Genomic DNA, 24810 nt, shown 5'->3' with positions numbered 1-24810 from the left:
TTAAAATGTATGTCAATTGCACCTTGAATCTAGTCATAAATAATAATAAAATGCATGCACTAAAAAGTAATTGCAAGCCGTGCGGCGCAGCCGCTCCCTGCGTACGTACTCGTGCACATAGACCTTGCTGCGCTCACGCGGACTTGCGTAATTTGCGCGCAGCCTTCCTCAAGAGACACTTGGGAGAATTGTACCTTTCACGGACTAAAGATACATGTTCCGTTTTCAGGTGAGCAGTGTTTATATTACGTCTGGCAATTTCTGTAGACATTTTAGCTAGCGTTCCCTCAAGACGAGTTGAAATGTGGCCAATATATCAATTTTCTGGGGGATTTGGGGTTTTGTTTATCGACTCCGTTGATAAAATTCCTCCGTGCGGCCTACCAAGCACCAGGCTTTCCCTGGCATATTGTCCCCCGCCCATCACAGGCCTGCTGTGTGTCCAGTGAACTGAGTATGGTCATGGCTCTCGGGCTCAACACTATGTGGCTTTGATTCTTTTTTTTCTAACGTAAAATTCAAACACTAAAGAATGGTGCATTTATTTTTTTAGGAAATGTGCCAAGTTTGATACTGTCGACTTGGATACCGTGTGATGTAACAAGCTAACGTTAGCTAGTTTGCGCAGCCTTTCCTGCTAACGTTAGCTAGCTAGCTAGCTTAGCTGGATCGCTATCTTGGCTGGGAAACATTGTCTTGATAGGGGATGAGATGGCTAGATAGATGGCTCATGTTTGACTGTGCGGCCACTTCCTTGTAATGGAAATACAAGTAATAGTTGACAAGTAAGTCGATTGGTAAAGGGCACATATCACTCTGCCTGTGAAATGCTGAACTGTTCTTTTCCACATCTTCTAAACTCGCATTTTCTTAGCTTTAGCGTCTAACTTTTTAACAGTAACGTTACATCTTGGGCTACCACCTTCTAAACTAGTGGCACCAATCAATCTTGTTGTGGATCTAACTAACGTTAGCTGGCAAAATTGACCTCCCATCCACGTGGGTTCTCGAAATAGTCACAATAGTATTTCTACGGGGTTCTAATATTTCTCTGTCAAATTGAGGGTCATCTGTAATATTGTGATCAAGAGCCATATCTGCGGATAAGGTCAGTCTCTGCTTGAGGAGCTTGCTAAGAAATCTGAAAATCTGACCAGAATATTACTATCTGGAATCCTATTTCTGACATTTGTGTAAAGAAAATATTTTTATTGACGAAAAACAATATTCTAGACTTGTTTCTTAAATCTTTCCATTTCTTGATGACCTCACCCTTCAGCAATATCCCATTTATCTACATCTCTTGTTGCTTCTCAGATTCTCTGTCATCTGTCCATATCTCTCTCATACCTCATTTCTCCCTCCTATCTCTCTCGCCTGCCTTCCTTTCTCTCATTCCTAACTCCTTGCTTCCTTTCATCTCTCTCTCCCTCCAGTCCCTTGATGAAGATTGTACCCTGGAGAAGGAGGAGGGGCTGGTAGAAGAAGAAGATGAGATTGACCAGTTTAATGACGACACCTTCGGAGATGGAGCCATCGGTGAGTCACAATTGCCCGTCAACCGACTAAAACACCTAAGACTATAATAACCTTGGGCCGTTGGATGACTCCTTTAGCATTGTGAGGGAAATGCTCTCTGTCTAATCGCAAATACACCTAGCACACGATAGAGTTTTGGAAACATTTGGAGAGTCACTTTCATACTTTTTTTCTAATACAAAAGTTTAGCAAAGTTGCACCCCAGCTGTGTTTTGAATAACACCTGGTTCTGACCAGAAATATGGAATGGTCTAATGGAAATGCGAGCGCAAGGTGAGAGGATGTGTGGTAGCTCAGCGAGAGGCTGTTTTACTGCCGGGTGCAACTTTGCAAAACAGCATAGAGTAAGTGTAGCTTTTGTATTTGAAAGATTATTTCTCACTGGTACAAAAGTTAAGTTCCAACCGTTTCCAAAACCGCAAGCAAGGATTACGTTAAAACAGAGCGTCAGGGTTGTAGTTCACGTGGAGCATCTGAGAACCCAAAGGGGGGAACGGCTGTAAGCCCCCTTGAGTTCTCGAAAGCTATGTTTCTCCTAGGCTAAAGCTATGTTTGAGAAACGAGCCCATAAAGAATAGGAAGTTCACGCATTGTAAAGTTGTATGTTTTTGTAGGACTGTCGCCGACAACAACAAAATCTTGGTCGGCCTAGTCGTCTGTTCCTTCGACCAATCAATAAAATCAACTATATGTAGGCTACTGAGTTTGTCTAATGCTTTGAGCAGGGCAGTTCCTGACCCTCTTCCTCCAGCTGCGGCTAGCCTAAGCAGATTCTGCTGTTCCTCTGCTAATAGGCTACACCAGGGGTCGGCAAGCTTTTCCATTTGGGATTTCAATTTATCTTACCATTTCTACCGATCCGAGTGCCAGTTATGATATTTGTATAATATTTAATTTATAATAGTCTTCATATCGCAGTCATTATCATGTGGTTAATCAAAATTCTAAAAGTAACTTCCATTGCTAACTATGTAAAAAAAAAAAAGCCTAGATGAATCCAACAAATAAAATCATTGCAGCTAGCAGGTAGAAAATATCCTGATCAAAAGTAAATCTCCTATAAATCACATTGGTTACACAATGCCTGTCTCCAACAAACTTGAAACAATGTATTAACTTGGGTTGACCCTGAAGCTGGCACTAGCAAACTTGCAACATTGAATCAAATATTCTGGACCCTCAAGAGTTTCCTGCTCTGAACATTCCTCATTTCCGGCGCCGACAGAGATGGCCGCCTCGCTTCGCGTTCCTAGGAAACTATGCAGTTTTTAGTTTTTTTACGTGTTATTTCTTACATTAGTACCCCAGGTCATCTTAGGTTTCATTACATACAGTCGAGAAGAACTACTGAATATAAGATCAGCGTCAACTCACCATCAGTACGACCAAGAATATGATTTTCGCGAAGCGGATCCTGTGTTCTGCATTTTAACCAGGACAACGGAATGGATCCCACCCGGCGACCAAAAAAAACGACGCCGTAAAAGAGGGAAACGAGGCGGTCTTCTGGTTAGACTCCGGAGACGGGCACATCGTGCACCACTCCCTAGCATTCTTCTCGCCAATGTCCAGTCTCTTGACAACAAGGTTGATGAAATCCGAGCAAGGGTAGCATTCCAGGGGGACATCAGAGACTGTAACGTTCTTTGCTTCACGGAAACATAGCTCACTGGAGAGACTCTATCGGAGGCGGTGCAGCCAGCGGGTTTCTCCACGCATCGCGCCGACAGAAACAAACATCTTTCTGGTAAGAAGAGGGGCGGGGGCATATGCCTTATGGCTAACGAGACATGGTGTGATCACAGAAATATACAGGAAGTCAAATCCTTCTGTTCACCTGATTTAGAATTCCTCACAATCAAATGTCGACCGCATTATCGAAGAGAATTCTCTTGGTAGATTATAATCACAGCCGTATATATTCCCCCCCAAGCAGACACATCGATGGCTCTGAACGAACTTTATTTGACTCTTTGCAAACTGGAATCTCTACATCCTGAGGCTGCATTCATTGTAGCTGGGGATTTTAACAAGGCTAATCTGAAAACAAGACTCCCTAAATTGTATCAGCATATCGATTGCGCAACTAGGGCTGAAAAAACCTTGGATCAATTGTTACTCTAACTTCCGCGACGCATATAAGGCCCTGCCCCGCCCTCCTTTCGGAAAAGCTGACCACGACTCCATTTTGCTGATCCCTGCCTACAGACAGAAACTAAAACAAGAAGCTCCCACGCTGAGGTCTGTCCAACGCTGGTCCGACCAAGCTGATTCCACACTCCAAGACTGCTTCCATCACGTGGACTGGGATATGTTTCGTATTGCGTCAGACAACAACATTGACGAATACGCTGATTCGGTGTGCGAGTTCATTAGAACGTGCGTTGAAGATGTTGTTCCCATAGCAACGATTAAAACATTCCCTAACCAGAAACCGTGGATTGATGGCAGCATTCGCATGAAACTGAAAGCGCGAACCACTGCTTTTAATCAGGGCAAGGTGACTGGTAACATGACCGAATACAAACAGTGCAGCTATTCCCTCCGCAAGGCTATCAAACAAGCTAAGCGTCAGTATAGAGACAAAGTAGAATCTCAATTCAACGGCTCAGACGCAAGAGGTATGTGGCAGGGTCTACAGTCAATCACGGACTACAAGAAGAAAACCAGCCCAGTCACGGACCAGGATGTCTTGCTCCCAGGCAGACTAAATAACTTTTTTGCCCGCTTTGAGGACAATACAGTGCCACTGACAAGGCCTGCAACGAAAACATGCGAACTCTCCTTCACTGCAGCCGAGGTGAGTAAAACATTTAAACGTGTTAACCCTCGCAAGGCTGCAGGTCCAGACGGCATCCCCAGCCGCGCCCTCAGAGCATGCGCAGACCAGCTGGCCGGTGTGTTCACGGACATATTCAATCATTCCCTATACCAGTCTGCTGTTCCCACATGCTTCAAGAGGGCCACCATTGTTCCTGTTGCCAAGAAAGCTAAGGTAACTGAGCTAAATGACTACCGCCCCTTAGCACTCACTTCCGTCATCATGAAGTGCTTTGAGAGACTAGTCAAGGACCATATCACCTCCACCCTACCTGACACCCTAGACCCACTCCAATTTGCTTACCGCCCAAATAGGTCCACAGACGATGCAATCTCAACCACACTGCACACTGCCCTAACCCATCTGGACAAGAGGAATACCTATGTGAGAATGCTGTTCATCGACTACAGCTCGGCATTCAACACCATAGTACCCTCCAAGCTCGTCATCAAGCTCGAGACCCTGGGTCTCGACCCCGCCCTGTGCAACTGGGTACTGGACTTCCTGACGGGCCGACCCCAGGTGGTGAGGGTAGGCAACAACATCTCCACCCCGCTGATCCTCGACACTGGGGCCCCACAAGGGTGCGTTCTGAGCCCTCTCCTGTACTCCCTGTTCACCCACGACTGCGTGGCCACGCACGCCTCCAACTCAATCATCAAGTTTGCGGACGGCACAACAGTGGTAGGCTTGATTACCAACAACGACGAGACGGCCTACAGGGAGGAGGTGAGGGCCCTCGGAGTGTGGTGTCAGGAAAATAACCTCACACTCAACGTCAACAAAACTAAGGAGATGATTGTGGACCTCAGGAAACGGCAGAGAGAACACCCCCCTATCCACATCGATGGAACAGTAGTGGAGAGGGTAGTAAGTTTTAAGTTCCTCGGCGTACACATCACAGACAAACTGAATTGGTCCACTCACACAGACAGCATTGTGAAGAAGGCGCAGCAGCGCCTCTTCAAACTCAGGAGGCTGAAGAAATTCGGCTTGTCACCAAAAGCACTCACAGACTTCTACAGATGCACAATCGAGAGCATCCTGGCGGGCTGTATCACGCCTGGTACGGCAACTGCTCCGCCCACAACCGTAAGGCTCTCCAGAGGGTAGTGAGGTCTGCACAACGCATCACCGGGGGCAAACTACCTGCCCTCCAGGACACCTACACCACCCGATGCTACAGGAAGGCCATAAAGATCATCAAGGACATCAACCACCCGAGCCACTGCCTGTTCACCCGCTGTCATCCAGAAGGCGAGGTCAGTACAGGTGCATCAAAGCTGGGACCGAGAGACTGAAAAACAGCTTCTATCTCAAGGCCATCAGACTGTTAAACAGCCACCACTAACATTGAGTGGCTGCTGCCAACACACTGACTCAACTCCAGCCACTTTAATAACTACCTCTTTCCCAACTGTATTTAATTTTAATTAATTAATTTATTTTGCTCCTTTGCACCCCATTATTTTTATTTCTACTTTGCACATTCGTCCATTGCAAAACTACCATTCCAGTGTTTTACTTGCTATATTGTATTTACTTTGCCACCATGGCCTTTTTTGCCTTTACCTCCCTTCTCACCTCATTTGCTCACATTGTATATAGACTTGTTTATACTGTATTATTGACTGTATGTTTGTTTTACTCCATGTGTAACTCTGTGTCGTTGTATGTGTCGAACTGCTTTGCTTTATCTTGGCCAGGTCGCAATTGTAAATGAGAACTTGTTCTCAACTTGCCTACCTGGTTAAATAAAGGTAAATAAATAAATAAAATAATGGGAATTGATGGGAAATGATGTAAAATATATCACTAGCCACTTTAAACAATGCTACCTAATATAATGTTTACATACCCTACATTGTTCATCTCATATGCATACGTTGATACTGTACTCTATATCATCGACTGCATCCTTATGTAATACATGTATCACTAGCCACTTTAACTATGCCACTTTGTTTACATACTCATCTCATATGTATATACTGTACTCGATACCATCTACTGTATCTTGTCTAAGCTGCTCTGTACCATCACACAAGCATTTCGCTACACTCGCATTAACATCTGCTAACCATGTGTATGTGACAAATAAAAATTGGATTTTGGAATAAGAATTAATCGGGTAGGCTTATTTTATGACGTTTCCACCAGATCAGAGCAGTCAATTGCTTTCCCCCTTTCATGTTGAGTGGTTATCGAAAGGGAGAGGGAGCTGGCAAGATTTTTCAAATGGGCTACGTTGGAGAACTATTGTCATTCTCAATGGATGTAAAAACAGACTTTGTTTACTTGCTGTTTGAGGTTCCACAGTGGTGGTGAGTTAAGACATTTGGAAATGCTATCGGATCCCCAAATGGGCACATTTTTATAGGCCTACATTTAGGCATAGACCAGGTAGCCTAGGTACGTGTCCTTACTCAACATTGACAGGAGCGCTACAAACAAACCACCAATCAATAGAACAACATGTTCCTCACAAGTGTTGCCTAGGTTGTGCGGTCCGCAAACAACGTGACTGCTCCAACAGTGAGAACGGTAAAAGACTGTAATAATAATATATTGAATGCATTAACAGAAATGACTATAACCAAACATGAACATTGTAGTTTAGAATGATGGTTATTAACGGTAAATGTACTACTGGTGTGCCATCTCCGCGACCTCCGCAATGAATTAGTCCACTGAGACATGCGTGAATCCGACGGGTGTCTGAAGCCATACATTTTTTTGTTGTTGGGATTTTAGACTGCTCAACCAAAAACATCTTGGTCGACCAACAGCCTGTTGACCAAACAATCGATCAGTTGAGTAAATGGCGTGAGCTCTACTGGTTTGAGACTGTCAGAATGCAAGGCATATGGTTAGCTTAGCTATGTCTGTCGGTCGTTTGGTGGCATGAAAGACTGGGCCAACCACAAACTCTTCTCGTTCTGAATGACAAAGGCACAGAAGACGTTATCATTTACTGAAGCTCCGCCGCAACGTGTTCTATTCTGCAGCAGAAGCAAACTCCTTTGTCTTCGACTCTTTCGCCTGCGTGTGTGTGATTGGCTGGGGAAGTAGGCCATATGAATATTATTTCACACATTGATATCTCTTCATTGTCTATAAAGAAAATCTGAGCTGCATGCGATTGAGCAAGTCAGAATATTGCGTGTAGTGTGTGGTGTGTGTGTATATACACTGCTCAAAAAAATAAAGGGAACACTAAAATAACACATCCTTTTTTCTTTACATAGTTGAATGTGCTGACAACAAAATAACACAAATTAGCAATGGAAATCAAATTTATCAACCCATGGAGGTCTGGATTTGGAGTCACACTCAAAATTAAAGTGGAAAACCACACTACAGGCTGATCCAACTTTGATGTAATATCCTTAAAACAAGTCAAAATGAGGCTCAGTAGTCTGTGTGGCCTCCACATGCCTGTATGACCTCCCTACAACGCCTGGGCATGCTCCTGATGAGGTGGCAGATGGTCTCCTGAGGGATCTCCTCCCAGACCTGGACTAAAGCATCCGCCAACTCCTGGACAGTCTGTGGTGCAACGTGGCGTTGGTGGATGGAGCGAGACATGTCCCAGGTGTGCTCAGTTGGATTCGGGTCTGGGGAACGGGCGGGCCAGTCCATAGCATCAATGCCTTCCTCTTGCAGGAACTGCTGACACACTCCAACCACATGAGGTCTAGCATGGTCTTGCATTAGGAGGAACCCAGGGCCAATCGCACCAGCATATGGTCTCACGGGCTCTGAGGATCTCATCTCGGTACCTAATGGCAGTCAGGCTACCTCTGGTGAGCACATGGAGGGCTGTGCGGCCCCCCAAAGAAATGCCACCCCACACCATGACTGACCCACCGCCAAAACGGTCATGCTGGAGGATGTTGCAGGCAGCAGAACGTTCTCCACAGCATCTCCAGACTGTCACATGTGCTCAGTGTGAACCTGCTTTCATCTGTGAAGAGCACAGGGTGCCAGTGGCGAATATGCCAATCTTGGTGTTCTCTGGCAAATGCCAAACGTCCTGCACGGTGTTGGGCTGTAAGCACAACCCCCACCTGTGGACGTCGGGCCCTCATACCACCCTCATGGAGTCTGTTTCTGACCGTTTGAGCAGACACATGCACATTTGTGGCCTGCTGGAGGTCATTTTGCAGGGCTCTGGCAGTGCTCCTCCTGCTCCTCCTTGCACAAAGGTGGAGGTAGCGGTCCTGCTGCTGGGTTGTTGTCCTCCTACGGCCTCCTCCATGTCTCCTGATGTACTGGCCTGTCTCCTGGTAGCGCCTCCATGCTCTGGACACTACGCTGACAGACACAGCAACCTTCTTGCCACAGCTCGCATTGATGTGCCATCCTGGATGAGCTGCACTACCTGAGCCACTTGTGTGGGTTGTAGACTCCGTCTCATGCTACCACTAGAGTGAAGGCACCGCCAGCATTCAAAAGTGACCAAAACATCAGCCAGGAAGCATAGGAACTGAGCAGTGGTCTGTGGTCACCACCTGCAGAACCACTCCTTCATTGGGGGTGTCTTGCTAATTGCCTATAATTTCCACCTGTTGTCTCTTCCATTTGCACAACAGCATGTGAAATTTATTGTCAATCAGTGTTTGCTTCCTAAGTGGACAGTTTGATTTCACAGAAGTGTGATTGACTTGGAGTTACATTGTCGTTTAAGTGTTCCCTTTATTTTTTTGAGCAGTGTATATAGCCTACCGAAATTGGTTCGCTTATGCCCTAAAATAAACGTGTTTTATATGGACAGAATATCGTGTAAAATGTTTGGATGGTTAAAGGCCAACTTTAAAAAAAAATGGTTTAATTTTAAAAAAAATAGAAACTCTAACTTAACTAGCTAGCCTATAGAAAGGTTGCGATTTAGTGTGTGTAGAACAGCTGGTTGGGGAACTGGTTTAAACCTGACTATGGGCCTACTATAGCTAGGCTTCTATCTAGTTGCTACGGTGTTGACAGAATAAATCCTACTGGGTTGGACAGTTTACTTGAACAATCTAATCTGTAAACATACTAATAACAAATAAACCTAGGCTACATGACAAACACATTTCAATAACAAAAAACAACTCAAACCTTTTAAATACCATTTTATTTCAATTTGCTCTAGAATCAAATGATCAATATAATAAAACTACAATATTATTTCCTTGAAACGTAGACTCTAAGCGCATAAGACTATACGTTGAATAGTAAGGCGCTGTGCAGATTGATTCATTTTCTGTTTTGACTATATTAGATGTTCTGGACAGCGGCTTACTCAGGCCAAATCGCTCGAAGGCCTTGAACATGCTGTTTGTCAGCAACGTACTGAATATCCCTCTAGATTGGAGGAGTATTATTAGGCTACTAGTGATCGGAACCAATATGGAAAGTCTTGTCAAATGGCTGATAAGAAGCCCATGGAAACCTTGAGGTGCCATCAGCGGGACAACGTTCTGACGGTGTGCTTAACGGTTGCTGTCCACTGTGCAATCGTGTAGGCTATTGCGCCACACCCAACGGTATTTTCCTTTCCATTATTCAGGACATTTAGAATGACAACGAATAAGTTGTTCCGTGGACTTACGAACAAAATGATCTGGTTATGAAATGTCAAGACAAAGTTTTTGTCCTAGATTTATTGTTGTTAGAACCAATGTGTGTCTCCTCCTGTCAGTCAGTCTTTATTAGCTGGATGACACCTGTAATAATGGAATGACTTATTACCTCCTACAGATGATGACTGGCAGGAGGAGCACAAGCGGCTCGCAGAGCTCGAAGAACGAAAGAACGACGGACTCGGAGGTTTAGGTCTAGGGGGACTAGGGATGGGGGGAATGGGAGGTGGAGACTCCTCCACCGTTCAACTCCCTCCTCCTGCCAGTCGCGTCCCCCACCCGTCATCCCTCCCCCCACCACATCACTCCCTCTCTTCGATGCCCCCTCCGGGCCTGGAGGAGAGGGGGGGAGGCGACCTAGCCGAGTCCCTAGCCATGTTGATTCTCGGGGCGGACCCGGCCATCGCCAGCGTGGGTGGTCCAGCCGGGCCTGGTGACAGGTCCACTGGTCTCCCTCCTCCCCCTTCCATGCCCCAGCAGCACCACCACCCCTCCCAGCTCCCTTCCCACCACCATCTGACCCCGTCGGGGCTGCCCCCGGGCCCACTGCATCCTTCCCTGCTGAGCTACCAGCAGCATCAGCACCTCCTACGCCGAGGGGGTGCCCCCATGCAACAGGTGAATATCAAGGTCTTGACTAGGTGAATAAGGTGAACTGGTTACCACATCATTTTGAAATGTCTGGGGGTCCCCAAGGAGAGGTTTGAGAACCACTGATCTAGTATTCTGTAGCTCTATATGCTGCAGAACTACGTTATAGGGTTTGGAGAAGGAACGATCAGCTGGTTCAATGAGGGGCGAATATTATGCATCGCCAGTGGATTGGCGCCTTCTGACACTTTCTCTTCCTCTACCTCTCTCTTTTAGATGAACTCACATAATATCTGGGAGAACAACATGGGATTTGGGCCTGTTAGCGTCACCCCTGGACTAATCACTCAAATGGAGGTAAGACACCTGCCTGTTTTTGTACCAGGGATGTACTTCCTGAATTTGTCAAATAAGAACACTGCTTTTCGGTTGCAAACGGTTTAGCTACGTTGTGCCTTGCTGAATGTGGCCCTGTACAGTTCATGAAAAACAATATAACTGGCACATTTGCACTCTGATTGACTTAACAGGTCTAGTTTAAAGCAATTTTATTGATTGTTGAATTCTCTTCTTTCCAGGACAGTCCACTTATGTCCATTATCAAAGAGGTGGGGCTGCCCAATCGGCCTCCGCCAGTTATGAGCGAGGATGGGCGGGACTTTTCGGAAAGGGCCCCCCCGCCTCGCTCGTCCTCTCCCGTGATTGGAAGCCCACCAGTGAGGGCTGTGCCTATCGGGACTCCGCCCAAGCAGCCGATGAGTCATGCTATGAATCATCAGCAGCAGGTCAGTGAGAGAATTTTGCCCTTTCTCCCTCTTTTTAGTAATCATTCTGGACTGTTATCTCATCTCTCTGTATGCAGAATACTCCCACTTATATTTAAAATAGTTATTTGCTTCTCAATGTAGTTTTGTATAATATGGCATTATTCTGCAGAAGTAACTACTGTTGCTGGATCGAATCTCTGAGCTGACGAGGTAAAAATGTCATTCTGCCCCTGAGCAAGGCAGTTAACCCATTGTTTCCCGGGCGCCGAAGACGTGGATGTCAATTATGGCAGCCCCCCGCACCTCTCTGATTGAGGGGTTGGGTTAAATGCGCAAGACACATTTCAGTTGAATGTATTCAGTTGTACAACTGACTAGGTATCCCCCTTTCCCTTTCATAATTATTAGACCAGTGGTCTCAAACTTCCAGTTCACGGGCCACATCTGGCCCCCGAGTCACACTTTGGAGTCCCACGGGCATGAAGTTTGAGACTACTATTATACTATTAGTGCTTGCTGTTATCATCCTGTTTCTGCCTCTACTCTCATCCTATCTGTTGCAAAGCCAGAGATAACCCTCTCTCTGTGTACAGTTATAGGCTAATTAGTTGTATTGAATCTCTCTCCTGTGTGTGTTGCAGATCCACCACCCCACCGCCGTTCATGTGCGAGCCCCGGTCCACCACCAACACCGCTACCCCCCTTCCTTCCCTGAGCGCATCTCCCCCAATACCCTCTTAAACATGGCTGTGAGTCCCCCTACCTCCCTCTCTCCTTTGACTAGCTCTCTGGCCCTCCCTTGCTTTATTAGGTGGGGCATGTGACATTGAGGAGTGTAAAGTTTTATTTTGGTTGTTTGAACTGTTGTGGTGTTTTTGACCAATTGTTGAATGAGGTTTGACTTTTCATGGTCAGGTACTTCCGTGAGGGTGGATATATAAATAAATACAAAATATGAATTATTCCATAGCAGCTACCTTGGTTTTGGCTCAATAGCTTGGCTCATGGATGGACTCTAGCTCACTGCAGGTGCAGGTTCCAGGTCAGTATTGGTTCTGAGTTGGATTCTCTCTCTGTCTGTGTTAGAACTCTCCTCTTTGTCGTCCTCCATTCCCGGCCGGCGTGGGTCCCGTTCTGTCCCAGATCCAACGTGCCCAGATGCTCAACTCTCAGGTGAGACTCAACCAGTGGTGACCCGTCATTCAGGTCAGGTGGGGTTTAGCGTGTTGTTTTGGCATTAATGTGTCACATATCAGTTTGCAAATAATGTTAAAAAAAAAAATATATATATATATATCATTGAGTTAATAAAGCTGCATACAAACATTCTATTTTTTCCTTTCTTGAGTAAGGCAACTCCAAAATACAGGTGTTTCTGCCTAACTTGGTGCTTTCTGTTGTGGTGGGGCATCCAGCGGAAAATATGGAGCGTAGGGGTTGGTAATGTTCTCTAGTTGCACCGTGATTGGCTCGGTGTTCTGTCACTCATGGGGACACTATGTCACTGCAAACTCTATGGGGAGAACTTGTAAATTCAATCCCCTTGGGTGCTGCCATATGTACATTAGAAGTGCCCATCCAAGAAGGCTCAAGGTCATTGACCACAGATAAAATGACATCAAATCACTTTATATCTACCTTACCTTTTGATTGGACTGATCATGTCAACGTCATACTTTCAAAATATCAGCTATCATCATGAATGAAGTCGACAACCTACTGGCATCCTTTTCAATCCTTGTCATATGAAGAGTAAATATAGATAAAATGTATCGATGCTAATTGGCCACTGGACATAAAGATTACCAAACAAGCCTGCTATTCAACCACTAGCCTGCTATTCAGTGGAGTGGATGTGTGGTCCAAGTCTGTATTTAAGGGTCTGTTTTCCAAGCTTCAAAGGAAAACATTCAACATTGGCCATGCTGTCAATTCAACATGACTTCTGCCGCTTTCAAAACAACTGGAAACTTGGAACTGGAAATCTCAGGCTTCAGTGCGTTCAAGACAACTTGGAGCTCGGGGAAAAAACGAGTTCCCACTGGGCAAATACATTTTGAGCGGTCATCCAACTCGGAATTCCAAGTCGGGATCTCGCGCCTCTTTCTAGAGCTCGGCCTGAAGATCACTAACGTCATGATTCAACCTGTTTTTTTCCCGAGTTCCCAGTTGTCTTGAAAGCACCATGAATCCAGAGAATGCCAGACTTTGATGACAAAATTTGCCCACCAAGGACCTTCCTGTTCAAGTGAAAATGGCAAGGTGAGTCAAATGTATTGTATGTTGCTGCATAAATGATGTAATATGCCAGGAAGATATGCATTTCGTAGCTAAGAAACTAATACTAATTGTATGTTGTGTAGTAAGCTGTTAGTAGCCAATGTGCCTCACCCTAATTATTTGGTCCATTTTCCCCTCATAATTTAGCCTACTGTTCTGACTTGGTGGTGCACATGTAGCCTATAGCCTGTTTTTGAGAAATGTCATCGTCGAATATTGTAAGAGCTTACATTGTCAGCTTATATGCCCCCTTTATTTCTCCTGCGGTTCTGACTTGGTGTACAGGGAGAACACTGTAAGAACGGCCCATGTTCTGAATTCTGTCGCAGTACATTTCAAAAGTGCAGAACAAATAGTTATATTGACTACGTCCGTCTTCGCTCGCTCATTAATTTCTTAATCGAAATGGCGGTTTTCCTCTTATTCGCTAGTCGCCCCTTTATGCCATTTTTTGTTCATCTCAATTGTTAGTAGAAACCACATTTGTTTAAGGAAGTCAACCAAATCAGCTAATGAGGCTGAAGGAACAGTTTCGCTGCCAGACATGGCTCTGCTGATAGCCAGGTGTAACCGTGGTAAGGTGTTGGGACAGCTTTATTTAGGCCCTAACAATTTGTGGGTACTGTTTGTCACTGTTATAGTCCAATGAATGTGTTGTGGCTTTGCTGGTATGCATCTAAAAAAAATGTTTGGGGAATTTGCCCCACCAAGATATACATGCTATGAGATGATTTGATTTAAACTCCCCAGTGGACTAAACACTCACCCGTGTTCTCATCTGTACACCTGAATGCACTCCCCTTGAGCCGTCTCACTCAAAATTTAGGCCACCCAGGGTGTATTCATTCATAAGTGCATACCGTAGCAAAAACTGTTGCAGCGGTAATTTGGTCCCTCCCTATTTCAGACCTTTTGCTTCCGTTTGGTGCGTAGGTAATACACCCCATTCACACTCCCTATGAACACAAATGATTCACGTGTACAACATATCTATGAACTTATATACATACTGTTATGTAAAATGGGTGTTTGCATAAACACGTGTGAGGGAACATTTTGTCTGAAGAGAGAGCCTTGAATTGAAATCTCCTCTCACTCCATCTTGGTTGGTGCAGGTGACTGTGACCACCTCAGACCAATTGGCAGTACCCCCAGAACATTGCTCTGGGAACCAAAAGGAGTATCTCAGTTTCACAGTCCCCGTTAAGAGAAGAAGCCTTGTCAGTCACATGCAGGAACCAATGTTAATAATGAATCATGTAAATCATGCTTATATAACTTGTTTGTATATAAGGACTGAAATGGAACGCCCTTTTTCAGAGTTTTCATCAAGCTTGGATTGAGTTTGAACTTCTCCGGGCGTGTTAATAAAGATTGATTCATTTACGTTGAGTTTGAGTCCATAGTGGTGAATTTCCACAACACACATTCAATGCCAGCCTCCCTTCCTTTCCTCTATTTTTTTTCATTCCTTCTCTCTCTTTCTCCCCCTCTTAGGTTGCTGGCTTCCCCAGGGGCTGTCAGGGTCCCCCGTTGCTGCCTGGCGGCGGAGGCTTCAGGCCCTTCTTCGGCCAGCCCCCTCCCCACAGGATGGGTCCCCACCACAACCACGTACCCTGTCCCATCATCCGGCACAACACCACGCACCTGCACCCCCAGCACCGCCGCATGCTCACCCAGAGGATGCAGAGTAGAGGAGGGTATGTAGACTGAAGTGTGTGTGTGTGAATAATTTAAGTTGTCCCAGCATCCGCATCTCCTCCATATCCATCCACAGTGCTATTGCCATAAATTGCCTCACAAATTTCCTTGAATTGCTAATGCATTATGTTCAACTAACCTGCAGCTGTGGAGCCTCTTTCTCACTTTGCCTCCTCTATCATCTCTCTCCCCAGTGAGCGTGGCGGGCGTGTGGGGGACTGGCGGAGCAGAGACCCCTACAGTAACTTGATGACCCAGAGGGAGAAGGAGTGGGTGGCCAAGATCCAGATGATGCAGCTGCAGAGCACTGATCCCTACCTGGATGACTACTACTACCAGGTCAGTACAGCCAAGTCAATGGAAAAAGTCAAGGTCCTGTTCATTAGGCACCAAACAGAACAAAATGGACTGAAACTGGGATCGAGTACTTGGTCCCATAAGAAACGCCTGTTTTTGTTTTCTGGTGCGAAATCTTAACTTTTTTACATTTTTTTATTCTGTGTGCCCTAAAGAACATGAGCAAGTGTTTTATTCACTAGGCACCAATGGAAGAAAATGGGTGGAAACTGGGACTACCTAGACTTTGTCCAATTAACGCTCATTGTCAATTTGTTGCAAGCCGTTTTTCTACGGTGTTCCCTAATGAACCCGACCCAGGTCAGTGTAGGGGCGTGAGGTTCTGAACAAGACCGATAGAAATGTTAGTTATAAACCAGACACAACCTCTTGTAGAGATGCATGTTGGCTCTACACAATCTGTTTCTATCAGATTGTTCTGTCCTACTGACCAACCTAGAATGGGATTAAATAAACATAATTTATGTAGCTGACACCTGTCCTTACATGGACAGAAAAGCATGTTGGTTCTACACATTGTATTTCTATCTGATCGCTACCAGCCTAGGTGGACCGCAAAGGAGGGAGCATGTCATAAACGAGATCAGGATGTATGCCAGGGAAACCACTGTTCCAATCCTGTCATTCAGATCCTTTATTAGTTCCACTTGGCTGTCTACCCCAATCCCTGTTCACCTGCTTCTGGAGACCAATAGGTCTCGCTGGCCTTTGTTGTCAGAGTTCCACCTTTTTAATTGAGTGTTAATAAATAGTTATGATAGGATTATCCTAATACATTTTTTTTATTGATTTCTATGATAAGGAAACTTTTTTTCAGTAGTTGTCCCTGTCCATGGCGGATTAAATGCACAAATGTATAAATAAATGGATGCCAATTTTGTGTTGGCTGGCAGAATTACTTTGAGAAGATGGAGAAGAGGCAGGAGAGAGACCGAGACGGCGTGAGGAAGGAGCACACCACCAAACTCATCACACCCCAGGTGGCCAAGCTGGAACACACCTACAGACCAGGTAATTAATTCATCATTATTAGAAAACTCGGAGGATACATGATCAATGACCTGGATCAAATAGTATATATTTGTTTCAGTTAAATAGCGTTTGGCACACTACCTGGTGTACCAACTGGGCAGGGTTAGCACTTTCGGGACTATTGCATTGGTTCCTTTGCACCAGGCAAGCTCAATCTAGTATTAGAAAGAAAACCAATACTATTTTAACCAAGGTCTGATTTTAAATGAATACTCATCACCTTTGTGTGTTTTGAGGATGCATCTATAACATACGTGTGTATCGCCCCCCCCCCACACACAGTGCAGTTTGCAGGCTCACTGGGTAAGCTGACTGTGTCCAGCGTCAACAACCCCAGGAAGATGATCGACACAGTGGTGACCAGTCGCACTGATGACGAGGTACTTACTACACACACCACAATCTCTCCAAACTCCTGTGTCTCATGAGTTCTGCCATTCTATCTCCTGCTGTTTTGTCTCTGACGTATGTTCCCTGTTCCTTATCACGCTTTATTCTTATTATATCGTTTTTCTCTCGCTACACCAGATGATACTGTCAGTTGTTCCTACATTGATATGGAGTCAGGACAACATTTAGTTATTTTGGATACTGTAGTAGAGTGGTTCCCAAGCACTTTTGGGTACTGTACCTCTAAATAAACTTGCCTGAAGTACCCCCTCATGCGCGTGCGACCGCCGTGATTCCAAGATTAGGAGTAAAATAGACTAAATTATGTTGAATATAAATATTAGTCTGTCATTTTAACTGCGAATTAAGTATTACTATAATACTAATGTATTCCTACATTTTTTTCCAGAGAAATTATACAAAAACAAAGATCACCTTTTATACACATACTCCCAATACAATACATCTCCAATCAATTGGAAAGTTTACGTTGTCTCTCACTCATAATCTTTGTCAGTCTTGGTGACAACGGCAGTGATCGGGCTTTTCTGCAAGTCGAGTCTGTTGTATGTGGTCTTGATTAGGGTCATGGATGAAAATATCACTTCATATAATCCTGCAGAGCCAAAGGGCAGCAGTTCATTCTGTGTACATTTCCTTCACATCACACCAGAACAGTGTTGTCTCCATGTACCTCATCTTCAGGCCATGGTCTGAGGACACATACAGAAGATTTTCCTGCAGTCTGGTAGGACTGTTGTTGGTGCTGTCAGTCATGAAAGGATTACTCACCCAGTCAAGTTTAGCAGACTTGTTTTCAATGTCGGGGAATAAGGATTTGAACTTACTTAGTTTGGATAAATGTGAGCTTACTATTTGCACCATAGGAGCTCTGTCAACATCACCTGTAAAAAAAGTAGACGAACACATCAGCAAGGCGGGGTACCCGGTCTGTGTCCTCCAACACGGCCACAAGGGCGAGTGCTCAGACTGAAGATCACTTTGGCCCGCAGCTCAAAAAGCCTCTGTAGCGTTTTCTCTCTGGATAGCCAACGGACGTCAGTGTGAAGCAGTAAGCTGCTGGTAGTCAGTCCCACTGTCACCGCGGAGCCTTCCAAACAGTCGGTGATTCATGGGACTGGACTGGATAAAGTCCATCACTTTCACTGCTTTTTTTGATAGTCAATCATAGCGATTCCATTCAACGTCCGGCTTGACTTTATGCGGGCAATTCATCTTTTTACTCTCCCAGTCATTGATGCCGCAACATCCGTGCACACGTGTTCACAGGGTTTCTGAGAAAAAGCTGTCAATAACGTGAAACTCATCCTGTAGTTCTCCCCGTTAGCTTCTCACCGGACCGAAGGTGCTCATTAATTTCCGAAATGTCTCTATCTCACAAACGCAAATCAACTGGGCTTCCCAACTGACATCTGTCCGTTCATCTAACTGCAGCTCAAATGAACAGGAATTTATCTCTCGCACCACTTGATCAACAATATCAATGCCCATGTCATCGATTCTACAGCCCACCGTGTTATTTGACAATGGCGCTATCTTCAGTGTGTCAGCTGCTGTCTTATCGATCATAGTTTCAGTGAGGATAACAGCAGCAGACAAAATTAACTCCTCGGCTATTGCGAATGGCTTTTTTGACTTGGCCACAAGTAGCGACATAGCATATGAAGCCTTTCCAATGCTTTGGTCGATTTCTTTCATTTTTCTCAACTTACCTTAAATTCTGACCGCTTTTGAAAACGGAAAACTGGTCTGACCCACACAGGAAAGAGGCTTGGTGCTGATGTGCTGTAGTGAATGGGCTGGTTTCATGCTATTATTTGAGAGTACGTCGCCACAGAGGATACAGGAGGTGACACCGAAGAGGACATACTGTTCATGAAATTTACACTTCTTTGACTTGTGAACTTTCTTTTTTTCCACGGGTTCAACTTGAGCTGGCGCTAGTGCTGCTACTGCTGCTTGGAACAGTGCGTTCTAGCCATTGAGCCATAGCTAGTTTCTGCTCAAAGCTAGCTGTTAACTAAAATGGTGAGCAACTAGCGTGAAGCAGAGGGTCAAAAGGCGGGCCGAGCAATGCGCACCGAAGTTTAAAAAGTAGGCCTATAAATATAAAATAAACTAGAGATTCCACACCAGTGACCTCAGTAAATGCTTTCCTGTCTATTAAGATTGAAATAACTTGGAACATAAATTTTATATATATTCCTCTTTTTTTTGCACATTTTTGTCACACGTTCCCCCAGTTGGGAAACACTGCAGAAGTACATTATTCTTCAACTCTAACCGCTCCCTCTGTCCCACACAGGAGAAGAGAGAGAAACAGGTGTGGAATAAGAGGCGGCAGATCCTCTACACTGTGGAGAAGGTAAAGACAAGGAAGGGGAGAATGACTTGTCTCTACAGCTCTGTGGTTGTATTAATGATATGTTACCTTGGTTTGAACTTCCTCTGCCTGTTTTGAACCATCTGCAGTGCTCTCACTCTTAACATGTGTTATATCTGTAGACACTCCATTATTTCTTTGTAACCATCTTGTGTTAGTACCTTCTTGTGTAGCTAGCTAGCAGTTACTATGTGCCTAAACGTTGGTGATGCCTGTAAAATTATTGGGAGCGTTTATAGTGTGCAAATATATATAAAAAAAATATATAACATTTTTATTTTTTTTCTCTCTTTCAAATTTGTAACTTGTACTACTACCTATATTCTCTATGAAGCGCTGCACTACTATTCATGTTACCACGTATCCCCCTAAAACACTCGAGATTCGCACTCTGGGGACCCTAACGCGATCTCCCTCCCCCCCTCTCTTCCTCCATCAGATGTACAGTCTGTTGCTGGAGGTACAGGACTTTGAGAAGCGCTTCATGCAGACGCCAGAGGAGCAGAGAGAGGCCCTGCTGGAGCAGCACAAAACCCACACGCTGCAGCTCTACGCCTCCCTCAAGGAGAAGGAGTGGGACGACAGGTGAGACTGAGGGATGGGGTATGTGGGTGAGGGGGGACAAGACCCACACTCTACAGCTCCCTCAAGGGGAAGGAGTGGGAAGACGAGGTGAGCAAGGTCCAACATTAACTTCTTGATGCACCCATCCCGTTAGCGGGATCATTTTCATCAACATCCTCTGAATTGCAGAGCACCAAATTCAAATTAAATTACAAAAAATATTAAATTTTCATGAAATCACAAGTGCAATATAGCAAAACACAGCGTAGCTTGTTGTTAATCCACCTGGCATGTCAGATTTCAAAAAAGCGTTTATGTAAGGACATCACTCTCAGCAGACAAAACATTACAAACCGCTAGCAGCCAAGTAGATTGGTCACGAAAGTCAGAAAATCAATAAATTAAATCGCTTACGTTTGATGATCTTCGGATGTTTGCACTCACGAGACTCCCCGTTACACAATAAATGTTCCTTTTGTTCCATAAATATTATTTTTATATTCAAAATACCTCCATTTGGTTGGCGCGTTATGTTCGGAAATCCACAGGCTCGAGCGGTCACGACAACGTAGACGAAAATTCCAAATATCTGTAAAGTTCATAGAAACATGTTAAACGTTTTTTATAATCAATCCTCAAGTTGTTTTTACAATATATAATCGACAATATTTCTACCGGACTGTACCTTCAATAGGAGAGAGAGAGAAAATGTCTGCTCCAAGCTGTTGCACATGCAAAACGCTGCTGGCACCCAGCCATCCAATGACGCGATGTGATCTTTCTTGCTCATTTTTCAAAACAAAAGCCTGAAACTATGTCTAAAGACTGTTCATAACATGTGGAAGCCATAGGAAAAGGAATCTGGTTGATATCCCTTTAAATGGAACAGAGAGCTTTCAGAAACAACAGCACTTCCGGGTTGGATTTTCCTCAGGTTTTCGCCTGCAATATCAGTTCTGTTATACTCAGACAATATTTTGACAGTTTTAGAAACTTTAGAGTGTTTTCTTTCATAATCTGACAATTATATGCATATTCTAGATTCTGGGCCTGAGAAATAGGCAGTTTCATTTGGGTACGTTTTTCATCCAAACATCAAAATATTGCCCCCTACACTCAACAGGTTAACTTTTTTTTTTGTCACTGGCCCCTTCTGGCCAGTCGGCCAAAAATCTATTGGCCCCGGACTTGGGGTGGTTAAAATGCATTAAGGTCATGCAGGGCCTATAGGTTGGCATGCTTTCTCTCTCTCTCTATATGTATATATATCTCTAGTAATAGGCTACATATTGTTATTATGGTGTGAAAAAGCAGTGTCATATAATTTAGGCATTTAAGTCATTACATTGGATTAGTTTGCAATAATTTTGTTTCTAAAATATGTCATTTTGAGAAGGTAATTGTTTTGCATTTCAAAAAATAGGACGTTGCCCCTTTTAAGACTAATGCGTTCCAGAAAATAGATGTCTATCTGGCTCCAGTAGGCTAGTCAAAACGAATGCTAGGTGGGTTTTATTTAGCTTTCTTTTTGCAGTCTATCATCAGCAGCCAGCAGTAGGTTCACTATTGAAGGTTTACTTTTGTAATTCACTTCCCTTAAAATAAATACGCACAGCGAGTGGATTGACGAGCACTTATTTTTGCTCTGGACAGCCCGCGTGTGCTGTGTGAAGGCATCAACTCCTATTCTGCTTGAGCAGTTGTTGATGCTTAAGATACTCAACTAGTCTAAAGGCCAGTTTTATTGCTTCAATCAGCACAACAGTTTTCAGCTGAGCTAACATAATTGCAAAAGAGTTTTCTAATGATCAATTAGCCTTTTAAAAGGATAAACTTGGATTAGCTAACACAGCGTGCCATTGGAACACAGGAGTGATGGTTGCTGATAATGGGCCTCTATACTCCTATGTAGATATTCCATTCAAAATCAGCCATTTCCAGCTACAATAGTAATTTACGACATTAACAATGTCTACACTGTATTTCCGATCAACTTAATGTTATTTTAACGTACAAAAAAATTGCTTAGCTTTTTCAAGAACAAGGCCATTTCTAAATGACCCCAAACCTTTGAATGGTAGTGTACACGATCGCCTAGGGCGAGGGGGCTAGGGAACGATTTGGAATTATTCGGAGGAGAGGAGGGGGTGACAATATGACCCCCCCCCATACCCTGCATCTCTACAGCTCCATCAGCGAACCAGCAGTCACTAATGTTCACTGTTAAGTTTCAGTCAACTTTTTTCCTCCTGGCACTATTTGGCGGAAACCCCTAATTGTCCCGAAAGGCTTTGCTTCCCCCATCATTAATATTCACCACAGACTCACTCTCCTTCTCCTCCAACTGCCCCCCCCCAAATCCCGCAGAGTGAGTGACGAGCAGTGTCTGTTGATCATGTCGGTGCGTAAGGGAAAGCGCCTCATCTCCAGGCTCATCCCATTCCTGCCTCCGCTGCAGGCTGCCACCGTTGTCATGGGGATTGCCCGGAACCTGCACGCCCTGGCCAAGAAAGACAAACAGGACCAGGTATAGATGGAGGCACACACACACAGTTGGTTAGTGTCGGATCTTTATTGCAAAAAATGATTGTTCTCAATGAGATGCTCAAGCCCACACAGAGACAGACTCACCTACGTAGATGTATATAATGCTCATACGTGGTCTATAATTGCACCTCCCATCTCCCCCAGGCGCTGTGCTGGTTGGTGGAGCCCGTTGCTGTGGTGATCTCTTCCCTATCCAGCGCTGCCCTCACAGACTTGCTGCAGGAGCTGCAAGGCAGCGAGGGTCAACTGTCCAAAGTGTTGCAAAATAAGGTACCTGCACTGACCCACTATACAATCTGCCTGCTGTTAGAATGATGCAAAATAGTGCACCTTTCTCTGTCTAGCAGTGATGATGGTTAAGGTTCAATGATGATAAATAAACCCATGATGGCATGAAGTCAGTGCACTCACTTTCTGTCCCCATCTCTCCTTTTCTACCATCTCTCTTTCCTTTTCTCCTCTCTCCATCCTCCCAGTTTGGTGTGACGCTGCTTTACCTGATCCTGAGTGAAGGAGAGCGAATGCAAAGCTCCGACCTTAACTGTCAACTCATGGATGACAATCGATGGTGAGCACAGCCCTACTTTTACTAATTCATAAACCTGTGTCTGTGTTTTTTGATTGGCAAAATTTAAAATGGTTGTTAGATTTTACATTTATCAATATTAGCTAGAATTGTTCCATAAAAATAAGGTACCGGTAATAGCTAACGATGCATGGTCAATGTCACCACCTAGCGACAGGGTTCGGAAACACACACAGCAACTACAAACCTATAACATATTTTTTTTATGTTGAAAACACTAAGGTTTGTTTATTGTGGTTGCAATGTACTAACTCTCTCCACCTTGTCTGTGTCCTTTTGCTTGTTTCCCTCCCTCCCATCTCTCTCACAGGACGGAGTTGGTGTTCTCTGTGACCAGGGAGCTGCTCAATGTGCCCCCCTCGTCCCTGTCCCCTCCTCTCTTCACCCCTCCCAACCTGCTCTCTCTCTTCTCGCGCTACGTAGACCGACAGAGGCTGGAGCTGCTGCAGGAGAAGTTACAGTGAGTACAGTCTCACGTGTCCTTTGCCCACTTTCAATTATCCCTGAAGTGTGCTGTTCTTCCCTCCCCATTCAATGTTTTGGAAAGCATGGGGGTGGGGGGGGATAAACAAGTTCACATGCACAATGCCTTGCCGCTTTTTGAGTACACTGTGTTAAGGTGTTGATTGTTGTGAGTCCCAGTTGGAGGTGGAATTTCTGTCACACACTTCAGGAAGAATGAGGGATAGCCTAGCGGATAAGAGCGTCTCCTAAATGACTAAAATGAGGAATTGGATTTAGGACACTTTCTTTGACGACCTGATATTTACTTTGTAACCCTATCTGCTCACTATTTTCACACAATAAAACCTCCCTTTCTCAGGATCTCCGCATTGTCCAGGTAAAAGTGACTCCAGACATCAAGAAAACCCCAGTTGAAGCGTGTGCGTGCACTATCGTATGTGTGTGCAGAAGAGAGTAGGATGTCTACTAGGGTTGATGATGATTTTAATCCAGCAGAATCTGTCAGTGTTTTCTTTGTCCATTGGGTGTGTATGGGGATGCGCGTGTGAGTGAGCGAGAGAAATGAACTGAACTGAGAGAGAATTAAATCAGCTTTTTTAAAAAAAAATCTTGTTAACGTTGATGCCTGTGATAAAACATCAAATTAAAAGTATTTCTATTGTACTCAACTGTTTTGTGTTGGTTTGTTTCACTCATTTCATTTGTGAAAGTGGAGCTTCCAACACCAGGGTCGTGTGTTCGATTCCCACAAAGGCCACATGAAAATGTATGCACTCTACTATAAATAGATTTGAATAGAAGGGTATGCTGAATTGCATATGTTGTGTTAGAATCCTTAATTTATCATTCAATAACCTTGCCTGTCACTTACTACACATGCATCGATGACTGTTGCAGGATTCCCCAAAAAATAGCAATACTGTTCCATCAGAGAAGTTGGAAATAAGATGCCTATAGACCACTTTCTGTGTTTGCAAACATTGCGACGCTAGGGTGACTACTGCAAGTTTGGTGCAGAAGTCAGAGTTCTCATAGAACTGAGGCAAAAAAAAGCATGCAGCTAACGTTACATGTTACACAACCTTTGGGTTGTACAATTGGATTAAGGCTTGTATGAATGTCCTGCTTAATGTGTCATT

At 44.5% G+C, this 24810-nt stretch overlaps 1 protein-coding gene across 1 annotated transcript; it reads left to right on the top strand.

Annotated features, from left to right (window-relative positions):
- The first annotated feature begins 98 nt into the window (after window positions 1-98).
- On the top strand, window positions 99-24334 carry LOC112231723 (protein PAT1 homolog 1). The gene is made up of 18 exons (XM_024398460.2): window positions 99-229; window positions 1437-1539; window positions 10106-10605; window positions 10855-10935; window positions 11157-11363; window positions 11987-12094; window positions 12432-12518; window positions 15123-15325; window positions 15521-15665; window positions 16577-16694; window positions 16998-17095; window positions 19432-19491; window positions 19949-20094; window positions 22441-22600; window positions 22765-22890; window positions 23097-23188; window positions 23517-23666; window positions 24030-24334. The coding sequence occupies exons 1-18, from the start codon at window positions 215-217 to the stop codon at window positions 24049-24051; spliced, it is 2421 nt and encodes an 806-aa protein (XP_024254228.1). The 5' UTR covers window positions 99-214; the 3' UTR covers window positions 24052-24334.
- Window positions 24335-24810: the final 476 nt, after the last annotated feature.

This window comes from Oncorhynchus tshawytscha, linkage group LG34, assembly GCF_018296145.1.
Source record: "Oncorhynchus tshawytscha isolate Ot180627B linkage group LG34, Otsh_v2.0, whole genome shotgun sequence".
In the NCBI taxonomy this organism is placed as follows: Eukaryota; Metazoa; Chordata; class Actinopteri; order Salmoniformes; family Salmonidae; genus Oncorhynchus; species Oncorhynchus tshawytscha.
The sequence above is the reverse complement of the archived record's forward strand: the minus strand, read 5'-3'. Positions and strand labels throughout refer to the sequence as shown.